General features: G+C 49.5%; 1 protein-coding gene across 1 annotated transcript; it reads left to right on the forward strand.

Moving 5' to 3' along the window:
- The first annotated feature begins 3,232 nt into the window (after positions 1 to 3,232).
- HPD (4-hydroxyphenylpyruvate dioxygenase) lies at positions 3,233 to 15,290 on the forward strand. Its single transcript, XM_086347596.1, has 14 exons — positions 3,233 to 3,276; positions 3,627 to 3,653; positions 4,188 to 4,250; positions 4,587 to 4,691; positions 5,435 to 5,477; positions 5,670 to 5,752; positions 7,109 to 7,198; positions 8,707 to 8,810; positions 9,433 to 9,510; positions 10,737 to 10,899; positions 11,030 to 11,101; positions 12,494 to 12,616; positions 14,738 to 14,854; positions 14,930 to 15,290. Exons 1-14 carry the CDS (start codon positions 3,274 to 3,276, stop codon positions 15,038 to 15,040), a joined length of 1,182 nt encoding a protein of 393 aa, XP_086203722.1. The 5' UTR covers positions 3,233 to 3,273; the 3' UTR covers positions 15,041 to 15,290.
- Positions 15,291 to 17,915: the final 2,625 nt, after the last annotated feature.

Raw genomic sequence — 17,915 nt, forward strand, 5'->3', positions numbered from 1 at the left:
GGTAAAGAAAACCTGGGTGTGAATGTTCTGGATTTCACACCTAAGTTTTCTTTACCTGACTAGTGTGCTTATCCTCCCTTCTCTTGAAATTTCCTTTTTTTTTTTTGGCATATGGATCTTAGTTCCCCGACCAGGGATTGAACCTGCACCCCCTACAGTGGAAGCATGGGTCTTAACCAATGAACCAACAGGGTAGACCTCCTATGATCTCTCTTATATGCAGTATCTTAACTCATTATTGATAGTAGAATTTTTGCAGAAACTAACACCTGTGACTGGTGATTTGCTATGTAAGTGATACTGCTAGGTCTCCGGTCAATAATGTTCAGATGACAAAAGATGTATTAATACGCCTCTGGTCAAGAATGTGTTAAAAAAAAAAAAAAAAAAAACAAAGAAAAACAAACAAAGAAAGCAAAACACATCAGACACCAGGTTCACAGACACAGAGACCTGGCCTGTGACTGTCAGGGGCGGGGTGGGGGATGGGGCAGGGAGTAGGAGAAATTAGTGAACTGTTTTTTTAGTTTAAATACATTGGAAAAAACTATGAATGATTTGCCACTGGGGTAAAATAAACATTACTTTCAAAAGACAACAACAAAGGCTAATGCAGGACGTTTGGAAATCCAAAATGCAAGACAGGGAGTGAGGGGTATAGTCACAGGCTGAGACTGCCAGCATCAGGGACTGGAAAGAATGTTTTTTCAGGCAATGAGGATAGTTGATGAAATCAGTTCCCTAGGAAGACAGCTCAGCAATGGGGTTTCTGGGGACCGAGGTGGAGTTAGACGAGGGTGGGGGAGCTGTCCTGGAGCCCTCAGGTAAATGCCACAGCTGGCCAGCAGTCACCACACCATGTTCCAGGAAACTGAGCCTTGAAGATTCAGGTGTGGGGGGATTCTGGGGAAGAATCCAGGCCTTCCTCCTCCCAGGGCGATAGCTCCCACATCCCACCCACTCCGGGCCAGGGGTGGGGCCACAACCTCTTCCCCAGTACCCAGGCTGGGACTGCCCTGGTGGTCCAGTGTAAGGGACACAGGTTCAATCGCTGGTGCAGAAAGATTCCACATGCCGAAGAGCAATGAAAGCCCATGAGCCGCAGCTACGGAGCCCCAGTGCTACAACTACTGAAGCCCATGTGCCTAGAGCCTGTGCTCGGCAACAGGAGAAGCCGCCGCAGTGGGAAGCCCGAGCACCGCAACTAGAGAAAGCCCACGTGCAGCGACAAAGACCCAGTGCGACCAAAAATGAATAAATAAATAAATCAACTAAGTTAAAAAAAAGGAGAGAGAAGCCAAGCACCACAACCAAGAGTAGCCCCTGCTTGCCACAACTAGAGAAAAGCCCATGCAGCAATGAAGACCTAATGCAGCCAATAAATAAATAAACATTAATAAATAATTAATGGACTTTCATTAAAAAAAAAAAAAAAAAACAGGCTGGGGCAACATCAGTTCAGTGCAGTTGCTCAGTCGTGTCCGACTCTTTGCGACCCCATGAATCTCAGCATGCCAGGCCTCCCTATCCATCACCAACTCCCGGAGTTTACCCAAACTCATGTCCATCAAGTCAGCCATCTCATCCTCTGTCGTACCCTTCTCCTCCTGCCCCCAATCCCTCCCAGCATCAGGGTCTTTTCCAATGAGTCAACTCTTCACATGAGGTGGCCAAAGTATTGGAGTTTCAGCTTCAACATCAGTCCTTCCAAAGAACACCCAGGACTGATCTCCTTTAGCACGGACTGATTGGATCTCCTTGCAGTCCAAGGCACTCTCAAGAGTCTTCTCCAACGCCACAGTTCAAAAGCATCAATTCTTCGGCGCTCAGCCTTCTTCACAGTCCAACTCTCACATCCATACATGACCACAGGAAAAACCATAGCCTTGACTAGATGGACCTTTGTTGGCAAAGAAATCTCTCTGCTTTTGAATATGCTATCTAGGTTGGTCATAACTTTCCTTCCAAGGAGTAAGCATCTTTTAATTTCATGGCTGCAATCACCATCTGCAGTGATTTTGGAGCCCCCAAAAATAAAGTCTGACACTGTTTCCACTGTTTCCCCATCTATTTCCCATGAAGTGATGGGACCTGATGCCATGATCTTCGTTTTCTGCATGTTGAGCTTTAAGCCAACTTTTTCACTCTCCACTTTCACTTTCATCAAGAGGCTTTTTAGTTCCTCTTCACTTTCTGCCATAAGGGTGGTGTCATCTGCATATCTGAGGTTATTGATATTTCTCCCAGCAATCTTGATTCCAGTTTGTGCTTCTTCCAGCCCAGCGTTTCTCATGATGTACTCTGCATATAAGTTAAATAAGCAGGGTGACAATATACAGCCTTGATGTACTCCTTTTCCTATTTGGAACCAGTCTGTTGTTCCATGTCCAGTTCTAACTGTTGCTTCCTGGCCTGCACGTAGGTTTCTCAAGAGGCAGGTCAGGTGGTCTGGTATTCCCATCTCTTTCAGAATTTTCCACAGTTTTTTGTGATCCACACAGTCAAAGGCTTTGGCATAGTCAATAAAGCAGAAATAGATGTTTTTCTGGAACTCTCTTGCTTTTTCCATGATCCAGTGGATGTTGGCAATTTGATCTCTGGTTCCTCTGCCTTTTCTAAATCCAGCTTGAACATCAGGAAGTTCACGGTTCCCGTATTGCTGAAGCCTGGCTTGGAGAATTTTGAGCATTACTTTACTAGCATGTGAAATGAGTTCAATTGTGTGGTAGTTTGAGCATTCTTTGGCATTGCCTTTCTTTGGGATTGGAATGAAAACGGACCTTTTCCAGTCCTGTAGCCACTGCTGAGTTTTCCAAATTTGCTGGCATATTGAGTGCAACACTTTCACAGCATCATCTTTCAGGATTTGAAATAGCTCAAATTCCCCTTAATTATGAATTCTGGAGTCACCTCTGCATGCAAGCTGGCCTTGGCTTCTGGGCTTTGAATTCTGGAGGGCAAAGATCGAAATCCCAGCACAGGGTCCTGGAAAGAACGTCGTGCCCCTGGCGTCTGTGCCTGCCTCTGTGCCCCACTGGCTAGTGGCCTTGGGCATGTCAGTCCCCCTTTCCAGGCCTCACAGCGTCACCCTGTCCAATGAGGCTGTGGCTGGATTAGAGGTCTCCAGGCACAGGAGCCTCCAGGATCAGCTCCCACCCCCAGGAAGGCCAGGAGGCCGGGGGCGGGGCCAGCTACATGTTAAATATTTCTGTCCAGCACTCCGCTGGCCTCTAGTCCCAGTCTTCTCAGCAGGAAGTGTGACCACGATCAATCATGGTAAGAGCCTGCCTGGGGTGACAACCTAGAGGGGTGGGATGGGGTGGGAGGTGAGAGGTGGGAGAAAGGCTCAAGAGGGAGGGGACATATGCCTGATCCATGGCGATGTATGGCAGAAACCAACACAAGATTGTAATTATCCTTAGATTAAAAATACATGAATTAAGACAGAAAAGAAAGAAAAAAAAAAAAAGAAAGAAAAGAAAAAAAAGCCTAAGCTTAAAAAAAAAAAAAAAGAGCCTGCCTGGACCCATGGCGGCCTTACCTGATGGTAGGGATCTGTGGTGAGATTTCCATAAGCACATTGTGTCCGAGTGTCTGTGTCTTACTGTTCTTTTCTTTCTTCCTAGACGACTTACAGCGACAAAGGAGAGAAGGTAAGCAGGAGGGGAAATGTGGGGTCAGGGCCCTGGGAGCCTGGGATGTCAGCAAAGGGCAGAAGAGGAAGAGCTTCAGTGGGTACGTGACATTCTGGATACAGGCTCAGGTTCATCTCTGCACTCCCCTGACCTCATTGCGACTGGACTCACTTCAACCTTGCCTTCCTAAGAAAAATTTTTACCTCTTTTTAAATTCCTGCCAATTGCTTAATCGTGTTTGGAAGTTCTTTCTAAGGTCTAATTTAAATCCTTGCTCCTGTAACATAAGGCTGTTCACACTGTGAAACCTGGGCAGACCTCCTCAGTGGGTGGGGCTTACCAATCCTAAACCCACAGGAATTCAGTTTCTACATGAGAACCCTCTTTCGAGGCTTGGCAAGGCTTCAGGGCAGAGGGGTGGGGTGAGGTGACTTGTCCTCACTTCTGGGATTGAGGGTGGCACAAGGGAGAGGGCTAGGGGACTCCTCTCCACTGACACTTTTCTAGACCCACTTCTAGGGACTCAGTCTCACCCCTTCTCTCCTTCTGCAGCCTGAAAGAGGCCGATTCCTCCACTTTCACTCTGTGACCTTCTGGGTTGGCAATGCCAAGCAGGTAGAAGCCGGGGCGAGGTGTTGGGATTGGGCAGAGGGCAGGCAAGGAGGCCTCTAGGACAGGGGCAGGCCTCTGGCCAGGTCTGTGATTGGCTGCTGGGAGGGAGGATCCTGGCCAGTGTCAGGAGTGTCCTGGAAGGACAGTCACTCTTTGGATCCTAATTACACAATCCAGGCTGCAGATCCCAGCGGGGACCTTAAGGGAGATCAGCATGGGCCAGGGAGCCAGGCGTTTTTCCCAGGAGGAACAGTACCTGGGGCAATGGGGCAGACATGCTGTGGGGGTGTGGGCCAGCGCCTCACCCCTCACAGGCCTGCCTGCAACTCTGTGATTCAGGCTGCGTCATATTACTGCAGTAAGCTGGGCTTTGAGCCCCTAGCCTACAAGGGCCTGGAGACCGGTTCCCGGGAAGTGGTGAGCCATGTGGTCAAGCAAGGGCAGGTGAGTCTCTGCACCGGGCCCCCACTCCTCCAGGAGGGCCGTCTCTCCCCTGCTGGTCTCTGGGCTCCCTGGTGGCTCTGGCACCTCTGGGTGCAGCAGACCATGAGGCCCTTCCTCCAGGCGGCTGGGTGCTCTTCCAGGCTGCCTGGTGTGGTTAGCGGAGCCTGTGCTGAGGTCAGCCCCCATGGGCACCTTTGTACAACGCGCAACAGGGACCTTTTTGGTTTGGTCTCCTTCTCAGCCTGGCCCAATGCTGGTCTCATGGATGTTCGGGAAAAGTGGGCAAAGGCCTCCAGCATCAGAGCTTTAACTCTGAGCCGTGCCCTGGTCTGTAGGTCCCTGGAGCTCTCCCCATAGGCAGGCCTGACCACCAGCTCATCCCGGGACTCCAGGCAGCTCTGGCATGGGGGAAGCCCCCATCCCTCAGGACCAGAGGGGAAACTAAGGCAGAGAAGGGGCAGGAACCCAGGATCAAGAGTCCTTGGGAATTCCCTGGCAGTCCAGTGGTTAAGATTCTGTGTTTCCACTGCAGAGGGCATGGGTTGGAAGCCTGGTCAGGGTACTAAGATCCCATATGCCACACGGCATAGCCAAAAAAAAAAAAAGAGTTCTGCCTGGCAGAGAGGAGGTGGTCCTAATGCCCCACCAGGGGTATCTTGCTGGTGGGCAGGGAGAGGGGCTGGGGGTGTACCTCCACAAGTTCACCTGACCCACCAGCAACATCCCTCTTCTCTACATCTTAGATCGTGTTCGTCTTCTCCTCTGCCCTCAACCCCTGGAACAAAGGTGAGGGGGCCTTGGAGGGTTCAAGGTGCCAAGGAGTGGAGACATGGTATTGTGGGTAGGGGTCAGGGACACAGAGGTGGGTTAGGGTTGAGGGAGGGGGCCTGAGCCCAGAAGGAGATGGAGCTCAGAAGGCTGAGAGTATGGGGGAGGGGCTGTGATTCCAGCATCACCTGCCTCCCCTGCTGACCACAGAGATGGGCGATCACCTGGTGAAACACGGCGATGGAGTGAAGGACATTGCGTTCGAGGTGGAGGACTGTGACTACATTGTGCAGGTGAGACCGCACATGGGCTGGCGTGGAGACAAAGCAGGGAGCCTCAGCCTGCCCTCTGTCTGCCAGAGGGACCTCCCATCGGTCAGGGCTGGAGGGCACTGCCACGCTGGAGTGATGTGCCCAGACGCTGGTTGACATATACCTGAATTCCAGTGACATCTGCCCCTTGGTAGCCAAGCAATCTCTCTCCAGGCCTCAGTTTCTGCATCTGTAAAATGGGAATAACCACCTATCTCACTTGAGTTGTTACAAAGAGGAAACGAGATCATAATGATCATTTCATAGGCATGATTCTGTACCAAGCAAGTATTCAAGAGACAGTTTAGGGACTTCCCTGGTGTTCCAGTGGCTAAGATTCCAAGCTCCCAATGCAGGGGGCCTGGGTTTGATCCCTGGTCAAGGAACTAGCTCCCACATGCCACAAGTAAGACCCAGTGAAGTCAAATAAAGTAATTAATTCTTTTTTTAAAAGAGGCAGTTTAGAGGTTTAAAGTGTAGATTCCAGGGGCAGACTACTGCGTCTGAATCTTAATTGCTGTGTGACTTTAGGTGAATGACTTACTTTCTTTGTGTTTCAATGTCCTCATCTTTAAGTGAATGACTCTATTCATAAAAGAGACAATAATAGTGCCTTTCACGTAATGAGGATTTAAGAGGTTAATACTTACAACAATGCCTGACATGTGATAAGCATAGACATCCAGTAATGAGGTTTTGCTAAATAAATACACGAATCATGCATGTAAGGCAACTGGCAGAGGGTCTGACACATAGTAGGTGCTCAATAAGTGCCAGCATGGGGACTTCCTTGGTGGTCCAGGGGTTAAGAATCTGCCTTCTAATGCAGCAGACGTGGGTTCAATCCCCGGTCTAGGAACTCAGATCCCACATGTTATGGGGCAACCTACATGCTCCAGAGCCCGCCTATTACAAAGAAGATCCTGTATGTTGCAACTATGACCCAATGCAGCCAAATAAATAAATGTTTTTAAAAATAAATAAATAAATGCCAGCTGGTATTCGACTTATCCAACCACCGTTTTTCACTAATGAAGAAACTGAAGCCTAGAGCGGGGGCAGGGCCACAGAGTGAGTGTGCACAGGACAGGCAGGACAGACCCCCACTCTCACCTGGTTTGTCCCCCACAGCCCCAGGCCTCAGTTTTCCAATCTGCCAAATGGGCATGAGGCATGAGTGTCAAGGGCAACAGTTAAAGTTGGTTGGAGTTCCTGCCTGGGGCTGGAAACACTGGAAGAGGCTGTGGCAGGACCACACAGAGAGGATCCAGCAGGGACAGCCAAAGGGCTCCCTGAGGATCCAGCACGGACCGCCTCCCCACCCCGTCTCCTCTGCAGAAAGCCCGGGAACGAGGCGCCAAGATTGTGCGGGAGCCTTGGGTAGAGCAAGATAAGCTTGGGAAGGTGAAGTTTGCTGTGCTACAGACGGTGAGTTAACTTTGGAGCCTCCACCTTGCCTACACCCACAGAGATGCCAGGACCCTTCTTTCCCAACCCCTGACTCCATTATACCATCCCATCCTTGTGCCTCAAAGCACAAACATTCTCCCTCGACCCCGATCGCCTGTATTCTTGGCTGGTGTGCAGAGGCTGAGGGGGGCTCCCAGTCACCCATCTCTGGGCTTCCCTTCCTCCCCAGTCGAGGTGAGAGCATGGGACTGCAAGCGGCAGGCAGGGGCTCCGAAGGAAGGAGATGGGTGGGTCTGGGGAAGGAGATGGGATGGAAGCCCCTCCCCACTCAAGCTGTGTGACTTTAGACAAATCACTTCACCTCTCTGCAAGTCCATTTAAATGAGCAAGGACCACCTGTGTGACCTGCCAAACACTACTTAACAGTTCTGGGCCTGTTCCTTTAGCTGTGATCCCTCCCTCCGGTCATTTTAAGGATCAAATGAGATGATTCATACATAGTACTTAGAACAACAGCACTGGCATATCGTAGATAACCCAACAAAGCCTGTTTAGCACCTGAGACCATCATAGGTCCTTCCTCCTCATGATTTATGTTAAAAAAAATTTTTTTTTTTGATGTGGAACATTTTTAAAGTCTTTATCGAATTTGTTACAATATTGCTTCTGTTTTATATTTTGGCTTTTGGCTGCAAGGTATAGGGGATCTTAGCTCCCCAACCAGGGATCCAACCCACACCACCTGCATTGGAAGGTGAAGTCTTAATCACTGGACCACCAGGGAAGTCCCCCTCCTCAAGATTTACTACAACTTGGAGAAGGCAATGGCACCCCACTCCAGTACTCCTGCCTAGAAAATCCCATGGGCGGAGGAGCCTGGTAGGCTTCGGTCCATGGGGTTGCTAAGAGTCAAATATGACTCAGCGACTTCACTTTCACTTTCAAGGATTCTTAGGGTCTTCCCAGATGGTGCTAGTGGTAAAGAATCTGCCTGCCAATGCAGGAGATGTAAGAGATGTAGGTTTGATCCCTGGGTGGGGAAGATCCCCTGGAAGACGGCATGGCAACCCACTCCAGTATTCTTGCCTGGAGAATCCCGTGGACAGAAGAGCCTGGGAGGCTACAGTCCATAGGGTCGTGAAGAGTCGGACACGACTAAAGCGACACAGGACACATACATGCAAAGATTGTTAGAGTGATTGAAAGGATCCTTCCATATAATTAGATCCAATGCCCTCATCATTCTTCATGCAGACAACATATTTGTATCGAGCACCTATGATGAGCTAGGATGGTATCATGAGCAAGACGTCATCACAACCCCCACAGAGCTTCTGGTCCTATGGGGAGACTGTCAAATTCCCAAATGTCAAATTGCAGTTCATTTCGGAAAGGGGAAGTGACTTGCCCAAGATCACACTTGGAGTTAGGACCAGATCTGGGCTGGAACCCAGGGCTGTGTTGGCCCCATGCAGTGTGGCCTGGGTTCAGCCGGGATGGGACCTCAGGCTGTTTGCCACCCACAGTATGGGGACACGACACACACCCTGGTGGAGAAGATGAACTATACTGGCCGGTTCCTGCCTGGATTCGAGGCACCACCATTCATGGACCCCCAACTTTCCAAGCTGTGAGTGCCCCTTGGAACAGGGGAGGGTGGAAAGCAAGGCCCTTTCATCCATGCAGGGCAGGCAGAGCATCTCGGGACCTGCTGGGGGAGCCCCTGAGGGTCCCCCAGGATTGGCTTGAAGAGGCAGCATAGAGGTGAAGAGCATAGGCTCTGGAACACAACTGCCTTGGTTCAAATCTCAGCTCTGTTACTTCCTAGCTATTTAACCTTGGCAAATTACTTTTCTTTTTCCTTTGTTTGGCTGTGCTGGGTCTTCACTGCAGCAAGTGGGCTTCTCTAGTTGTGGCTCGCAGGCTCCAGATCATGCAGGCTCAGTAGTTGTGGCACACAGGCTTAGCTGCCCGGCTGCATGTGGGATCCTAGTTTCCCAACAGGGATCGAATCTGCATCCCTTTCGTTGGCAGGCAAATTATTAACCACTGGACCACCAGGAGTCCCAAGTTATTTTTCTAAGCCTCAGTCTCTTTATCTGTAAAATGGGGCTAGTAATAGTATGTGAGTGAAGGCAAATAAAGTGTCTATAGTAAGTGCTATGGAATAGTGAGCAGTTATTGTTATTGAGGGGTAGGGAGAAGGAGATTTAGGGAGTAGCCTTCTCCTCACCCACTGTTTCCCTCTCCAGGCCCAGCTGCAGTCTCGAGATAATCGATCACATTGTGGGAAACCAGCCTGATCAAGAGATGGTGTCTGCCTCTGAATGGTGAGTTCCTGGCCCAAGCCCTTCCCACACCTGTGACAGGACCGCTCCCCAGTCTTATCAGGAAATAGAGCACAAGGCAGGGGAGGTTAGCCTGAGGTCACCAGTTCATCTGTTCTCTGTAAAATTGTCACCATGGAGATCTGATGATTTAAGGCCCAAATTGACCAACCAAGCCCCTCCAGGAAACCTTGGAGAATCAGCACTGGGGGTGTCATAGTTCAGGGAGGCTTGAAGGAAGGTTTTGTTGTTGTTGCTCAGTCACCAAGTCGTGTCCACTCTTCGCAACCCCATGGACTGCACCACACCAGGCTTCTCTGTCCCTCACCATCCCCCGAAGCTTGCACTATTTCATGTCCAATGAATCCGTGATGCCATCCAAACATCTCATCCTTTGTTGCCCTCTTCTCCATCTGCCTTCAATCTTTCCCAGCATCAGCATCTTTTCCAATAAATCAGTGGAGGAAGGCTACCACTACTCAAAAGCTCGTCAAAGAGCTCGTGGGTGCAAGTCAGAAGCAAATAGCCCTTCTCAAAAGCACCTCCAGGGACTTCCCTGGCGGTTCAGTGCTTAAGATTCCACGCTTCCACTGCACAAGTGGGCACGGGTTTGACAGACGGGAAACTAAGGGGCTTCCCCAGTGGCTCAGCAGTAAAGAATCCACCTGTAAGGCAGGAGCTACAGGAGATGGGAGCTTGATCCCTGGGTCAGGAAGACCCCCTGAAGGAGGGCATGGCAACTCACTCCAGTATTCTTGCCTGGGAAATCCCATGGACAGAGGAGCCTGGCAGGCTACAGTCCATGGGGTCACAAAGAGTCAGACACGACTGAAGCAACTGAACACACACACACGCACGCAGAGAACTAAGATCCCACACGTGCACAAAGTAGCCTAAAAAATAAGAATTATTAAAAAATCATTTTTTAAAAATAAAAATCATTTCTTTTAAAAAATAAAAATGATTTTTTAAATAAAATAAATGATGCTTTAAAAAAAAAAAAAGGTTCTGCATCTGTTGGTGTGTCATCATGTATACAGGTCTTGTTACCAGATGCTTTACTTCCACCCAAAGGAACACTGTCCTAAAATTCACGATGTGTCTGATGTGAAAGGCAGTTCCCTTTTTGATGCCTGCTCAGGGAGCAAATTCTGGAAGGTGGAGTGGGGGCAGAGGGCCAGTCCTAGGCCGGCACTCAGAGCCGGCGGGCCCTTCCGGCAACCCCGCAGGTACCTGAAGAACTTGCAGTTCCACCGTTTCTGGTCCGTGGATGACACGCAGGTGCACACGGAGTACAGCTCTCTGCGGTCCGTCGTGGTGGCCAATTATGAGGAATCCATCAAGATGCCCATTAATGAGCCAGCACCGGGCAAGAAGAAGTCCCAGATCCAGGTGAGTTCTGTCTCCTGCCCCGGGGACCTTGGCTGGGAAAGAGGGAAGCGGGGAAGAGGCATGAGGGCTCTTGCAGCTGAGGCTCTTGGCTGGAGCCACTGACAATGGTTTCCTTGCTTCCCTTCTGCAGGAATATGTGGACTATAACGGGGGCGCTGGGGTCCAGCACATTGCTCTCAAGACCAAAGACATCATCACAGCAGTGAGAAGCCCATTCCTGGTCCTAATTCACCTCCCATTCAGCTCCAGAGCCAAACTTTGCAAACTGAGTCAGGGGCCAGGGGTGGGAGTGGCAAGTGGAAGTCCTGGGTCCCCTTCATTGGCCCAGATAGCTGACGGGGTTCTCTTGCAGGCTCCTGCCACTCATGTGCAGGCACACTGCCACCCCCAGAAAGTTCTGTCTCTCTGCTACAGAAGAAGCAAGTGCCAGAGTAACAGGAAGCCTGGATCTAGACCCAGTTCTACCTGTGACTTGCTGTGTGTCTCCAGGGATTCAACTTCCTCTCTGGGCTTCAGTTGTCTCAACTTGAAAATGAATCTATTAAGTCACAGGATCCAGTAGGTCCTTTCAGTCAAATTAAGTGTCCTGAGTCTATGGCCCCAGCCTCTGGGGAGGTTGGGTGACCAAGTGGACAGGAGCCTGGCCTGTACCATTCAGTCCCAGAGCAACCAAGAATTCACTGCATGACCATGGCAACTTCATTTCATTCATTTTTTCATTTGCTCAATAGATGCTTATTGAGGGAACTCCCTGGTGATCCAGTGGTTAAGACTCTGTGCACAGGGGCCATGGGTTCGATTCCCAGTTGAGGAACTAAGATCCCACACGCCATTTGGTGTGACATAAAGATTAAAAAGAAAAAAGGAACAGCTGGAACAGAATGAACAAAGGAGAGCGGGGCCAGGAATGAGGTCAGAATGTAGGAGTCAGGGCAGATGGTGAGAACTTTGACTCTGAGACACCAGGGTAGGGTAAGAAGAGGAGTGACATAATTTGACTAGTATTTTAATAACCCCCCCTGGCTACTATGTTGAGAATAGATACTTAATCTTTCAAGGCCTCAGTTCTCCCAGCTATGAAGTGGGGAGAATAATCATCCAAATGTCTCAGAAGATCGCTGCGTCAATATAAGGAGACAGTACATAGAAAGTGCTCGAGACAGGCACATGCATGTGTGTGTGCTCAGTCGCTTTAGTCGTGTCTGACTCTTCGTGACTCATGGGCTTTAGCCCACGAGGCTCCTCTGTCCACGGGATTCTCCAGGCAAGAATACTGGAGTGGGTTGCTGTGCCCTCCTCCAGGGGATCTTCCCAACCTAGGCATCAAACCCAGGTCTCCTGCATTGCAGGCGGATTCCTTGTCACTGAGCCACTGGGGAAGCCGAGACAGGCACATCGTGAGGTTCCATTAAGTGTTAGTGATTGCAGTTCTTCTCATGAGACCCACAAGGCCCAGAGGTGGAAGGGGATGAGGTGACATTGCATCGTTGCAGTTGATGGGGCTTGGAAAGGGACCCTGGCTCAGCACTTCTACCTGGCTGGGGGTGTTGAGCATGGAGAGAAAAGGACTGACCTTGACCCTGCTCTGAGACAGATTCGCCACTTGAGAGAGAGAGGCGTGGAGTTTTTGGCTGTTCCATCCACATACTACAAACAACTGCGGGAGAAGCTCAAGATGGCCAAGATCCGGGTGAAGGAGAATATTGATATCCTAGAGGTGAGGTTTAAAGCCTGATCCTGGGTCAGCCAAGAAGAACAAGCCCTGAGCTCCATCTTACCTCACAAATGTCGTCTAACCCTGGCATCAGGCTCTGCGATGTGGGGGAGAGGAAGGAGAGCAGACCAGGGCCCTGCCATCCTGAACTTGCATTCTAGTGAGGAGACAGACAACAAACAAATAAATAAGTAATACAAACACCATTAGAGAGAGAGAGAGAGAAAGTTGGTGATTAAACTGGCTATGACAGAGAGTGACCTGGGGCTACTACATAGGAGGCAGTCAGGGAAGGCCTCTCTGAGGAGGTGACATTTCAGTGAAATCTAATTCAATGGCCCCCAACCTTTTTGGCATCAGAGACTAGTTTCACGGAAGATGATCTTTCCACAGACCAGGGATGGGAGGAGATGATTTGGGAATGATTCAGGCACATCATATTTATTGTGCACTTTGTTCTATTGTCCTTATATCACCTCCATCTCAGATCATCAGGCATAGATCCCAGAGGTTGGGAACCCTGATCGAGATGATGAGAGGCGGTTGGCTGCATGAAGGTCTAAAGAAAGAGCAGTCCTGGCAGAGGAAATAGCAAGTGCAAAGGCCCTGAGGCAGCAGCAAGCTCTGAGTATCTAAGAACAGAAAGAGGGCCAGAGTGTATGAAGGGAAATGTTTGAGGAGTGGCCCAGGTCACAGAGGGAGGCAGGAGCCAATTCCTCTGGTAGGCTATTCAGGAGTCTGGATTTTTTTCTTCTGTGGTCAGAAACCACTGGAGGTTTGGGTTTGGGTTTTTTGGTTTTTTTTTTGGAGGTTTTCTTGGCTTTATTTTTAACAACTTTATTGATATATAAGTCACAGAACATGTTATTTAAAAAAAAAACACAATTCAGTGGTTTTTGGCTATTCACTATATTATGCAACAATCATCAAAATCAATTTTGGAACATTTTCATCACTTTCAAAAGAGACATCAGACTTCTTAGCCACCACCTCCCAATCTCTCCATCTACCTTCTCCTCACTCCTAGCCCTAGGCAATCACTGATTTCTGTCTCTATAGAGTTGCTTTCAGAGAAGGCAATGGCATCCCACTCCAGTACTCTTGCCTGGAAAATCCCATGGACAGAGGAGCCTGGTAGGCTGCAGTCCATGGGGTCGCTAAGAGTTGGACACGACTGAGCAACTTCACTTTCACTTTTCACCTCCATGCATTGGAGAAGGAAATGGCAACCCACTCCAGTGTTCTTGCCTGGAGAATCCCAGGGATGGGGGAGCCTGGTGGGCTGCCGTCTATGGGGTCGCACAGAGTCGGACACGACTGAAGCGATTTAGCAGCAGCAGCAGAGTTGCTTTCTTCTAAACATGTATATAAATAGAATCATATAATATGTAATCTTTTGTGACTGCTTTCACTCAACATAAAGTTTTCAAGGTTCATCCATGAAACCTGTGTCAGTACTGTGTTCCTTTTTATAAAACTGAATAATATTCCATTGGATGAAGAGACCACATTTTGCTTATCCATTCATCCACTGATAGATATTTGTTTCTACTTTTTGGCTCTTAGGAATAATGTTGCTATGATCCTTTGGGTATGAGTTTTTGTGTGGACAAGTTTTAATTCTCTTGGGTAGATACCCAGGAGTCAAATTGCTGGGTCATATGGTAACTCGACTATTAACTCTTGGAAGAACTCTCAAGACTGTTTTCCACAGCAGCTGTACCATTTTACATTCCCAGCAGCCACATAGGAGAGTTCTAGTTTCCATTGCAGAATGGAAACAGGGGAATGAGATGATGTGATTTCTAAAAGATCTCTGTCTGTGTGGAAGATGGATGGTAAGGAGACAAAAGCAGAAGCACTGGAGAGCTGTGTGGGTGGTACTTGGGTGGTACTTGTGTGGTCCACACCAGCCTTAGGTGGCTGATACAGGGGCTGAAGTGGGGAGGTGCTAAGAGGACAGTTGGGGGATCTGTTTGGAAGTGTCTGGAACTGCTGCAGAAAATGGTCTTTTCTTGGCTTTGGGGGTGCAGAAACCCCCATGGCCTTTCTAAGAATCCCACCATTTCAGGCTAGGGGGGCGGGCCAGCCTGCCCCTTACCTACTCCCCTGCCTCCTACCTAGGAGCTGAAGATCCTGGTGGACTACGACGAGAAAGGCTACCTCCTGCAGATTTTCACCAAACCCATGCAGGACCGGCCCACGCTCTTCCTGGAAGTCATTCAGCGCCACAATCACCAGGTATCACTAAGGACCGCCTGTCCTCGGCGGGTGGCTTTCTGGGCCTCGCAGCTCATCTCCTTTCTCCCGCCCCAGGGTTTTGGAGCCGGCAACTTCAACTCACTGTTCAAGGCCTTCGAGGAGGAGCAGGACCTGCGAGGCAACCTCACCGACATGGAGCCCAATGGGGTTGTGTCCGGCATGTAGGCGCCGCAGGTCCAGCAAGAGCCATCGAGGCCCCGCCCACCTTCGGGAGCGGGGCGCACGGTGGATCACGCCCCCTCGCCCTGTGACCCGCCCACTCCACTGGAGCTGAAGGGAGCCCTCCTTGCCCCGCCCACCATCCGACTCCGGGACCCCTCCCACACACACTAAAGGCTCCGCCCACTACTTACCATGCCCCTCTTTGGGGCCTCTACCTCTCCTGCCCTTGGGTATAAAGCAAAGCAGAGTCCAAGGCAGTGTCCACGCGTTTGTGTCGGGCTGGATCAGTGACGTTCTTCGGCCGCCAGGGGGAGCTCCAGGCGGCAGCCCTGTAGGAGGCGTCCGCTTTACGGATGCTGGGGAAGCTCAGAGGCTGGGGAAGCTTCGGAGGCGCCTGGTGCAACCCTGTGCTAAGTAGGTCCAAGTAGGTTGGAGGGGAGTTATGGAACCAAAGGGTGAAGAGGACTTACACTCTAAAGGAAAACACAGACAATATCTTTTTGTGGTAAATACTATTAAGAAAATGAAGCGAGTGATGAGCTTGTGTAGAGGTAAGGGTCGGAGGGAGGGCCAATTTCGATCGAGGGAAGGGCTCTCTGGGAGATGATATTTGTGAAGCAGCCATGAAAAAATCTGGGGAAAGAGCATCCTAGGAGAAAGGTCAGTCAGTTCAGTCGCTCAGCCCTATCCGACTCTTTGCGACCCCATGAATCACAGCACGCAAGGCCTCCCTGTCCATCACCAACTCCCGGAGTTCACTCAGACTCACGTCCATCGAGTCAGTGATGCCATCCAGCCATCTCATCCTCTGGCGTCCCCTTCTCCTCCTGCCCCCAATCCCTCCCAGCATCAGGGTCTTTTCCAATGAGCCAGCTCTTCGCATGAGGTGGCCAAAGTACTGGAGTTTCAGCTTCAGCATCATTCCTTCCAAAGAAATCCCAGGGCTGATCTCCTTCAGAATGGACTGGTTGGAACTCTTTGCAGTCCAAGGGACTCTCAAGAGTCTTCTCCAACACCACAGTTCAAAAGCATCAATTCTTCGGCACTCAGCCTTCTTCACAGTCCAACTCTCACATCCATACATGACCACAGGAAAAACCATAGCCTGGACTAGACAGACCTTTGTTGGCAAAGTAATGTCTCTGCTTTTGAATATGCTATCTAGCTTGGTCATAACTTTCCTTCCAAGGAGTAAGCGTCTTTTAATTTCATGGCTGCAGTCACCATCTGCAGTGATTTTGGAGCCCCCAAAAATAAAGTCTGACACTGTTTCCACTGTTTCCCCATCTATTTCCCATGAAGTGATGGGACCTGATGCCATGATCTTCGTTTTCTGAATGTTGAGCTTTAAGCCAACTTTTTCACTCTCCACTTTCACTTTCATCAAGAGGCTCTTTAGTTCCTCTTCACTTTCTGCCATAAGGGTGGTGTAATCTGCATATCTGAGGTTATTGATATTTCTCCCAGCAATCTTGATTCCAGCTTGTGTTTCCCCCAGTCCAGCGTTTCTCATGATGTACTCTGAATATAAGTTAAATAAGCAGGGTGACAATATACAACCTTGACGTACTCCTTTTCCTATTTGGAACCAGTCTGTTGTTCCATGTCCAGTTCTAACTGTTGCTTCCTGACCTGCATACAGATTTCTCAAGAGGCAGATCAGGTGGTCTGGTATTCCCATCTCTTTCAGAATTTTCCACAGTTTATTGTGATGCACACAGTCAAAGGCTTTGGCATAGTCAATAAAGCAGAAATAGATGTTTATCTGGAACTCTCTTGCTTTTTCCATGATCCAGCGGTTGTTGGCAATTTGATCTCTGGTTCCTCTGCCTTTTCTAAAACCAGCTTGAACATCAGGAAGTTCACGGTTCAGGTACAGCAAGGGTAAAGGCCCTAAGGTTCGACATTGCTTGACAGTATCCTGTCCGATGGCGTTATGATCTCTAAGGATGAACTGTCCTCAAATTTGCTGCCCTAAGCCCAAACTTCTGGACAGAGAGGTGTTAGCTAAAGGACTTGGGGGCATCATACTTGCTCAACCACGGGACTTGGTTCCTGATGTGAGAGCCGGTAGAAGGGATCTGAGCCCTTCAGCTTCTGCCCTCTACCCTCAGTGATAAAGAACCCACCTGCTGATGCAAGAGATGAGGGTTTGATCCCTGGGTCAGGAGGATCCCTTAGAGGAGGAAATGGCAACCCACTCCAGTATTCTTGCCAGGAAAATCCCATGGACAGAGAAGCTTGGCCGGCTACAGTCCATGGGATCTCAAAGAGTTAGACTCAGCACAGCAACTGACCACACACTCGGTAAGGCAGACTCTAGTGTCCCCAACCCCACTCCCAAATGCAGCCCCATTCCCCCGAGCCCTGCTCCTAGTGTGGATTCCATTTGGAAAGAGGCTGGTTCATACACAAGTGTGAATGAATGGCCCTTGCAAAATAATGATACAGTTGGGAAAGGAGCTACTGAATCCTAAAACACTTGGAAGGAAATTTTTCTTCAAAACCAGAGAAGAGATGGGGGCAAATAGGATCTCTTCTGCTTCTGATGCTTGACAGCCCTCCCTGAGGAGGAGTCAGATCAAAACTACAAGCTTGTGTAAGAAAAAACATTGGAGTTGGTATAATGAAGGAGTTGGGATGACTTTTTTTTGGGGGGGAGGGTCAGGTTATAGAAAATCAGGCTTCTAGGATTATGAATTCAGAAATGAAAAGAAGAGCAGTGAGAAACCCAAGGAACAATGGCAGGTCCCAGGCCCGTGCTGCTGGTTAAAAATCCCTCCCCGTTTCCCCATGGTTTATGCAAAGAAGGAAAATTCTGTGACACAGGAGGTCACCAACTGGTGGCTCATGGGCCAAAGCTGGCTCACAGATGTAT

The sequence above is a fragment of the Bos grunniens genome, chromosome 17 (assembly GCF_055505025.1).
Source record: "Bos grunniens cultivar Pamir isolate PY7600 chromosome 17, Bosgru_T2T1.0, whole genome shotgun sequence".
Lineage (NCBI taxonomy): Eukaryota > Metazoa > Chordata > Mammalia > Artiodactyla > Bovidae > Bos > Bos grunniens.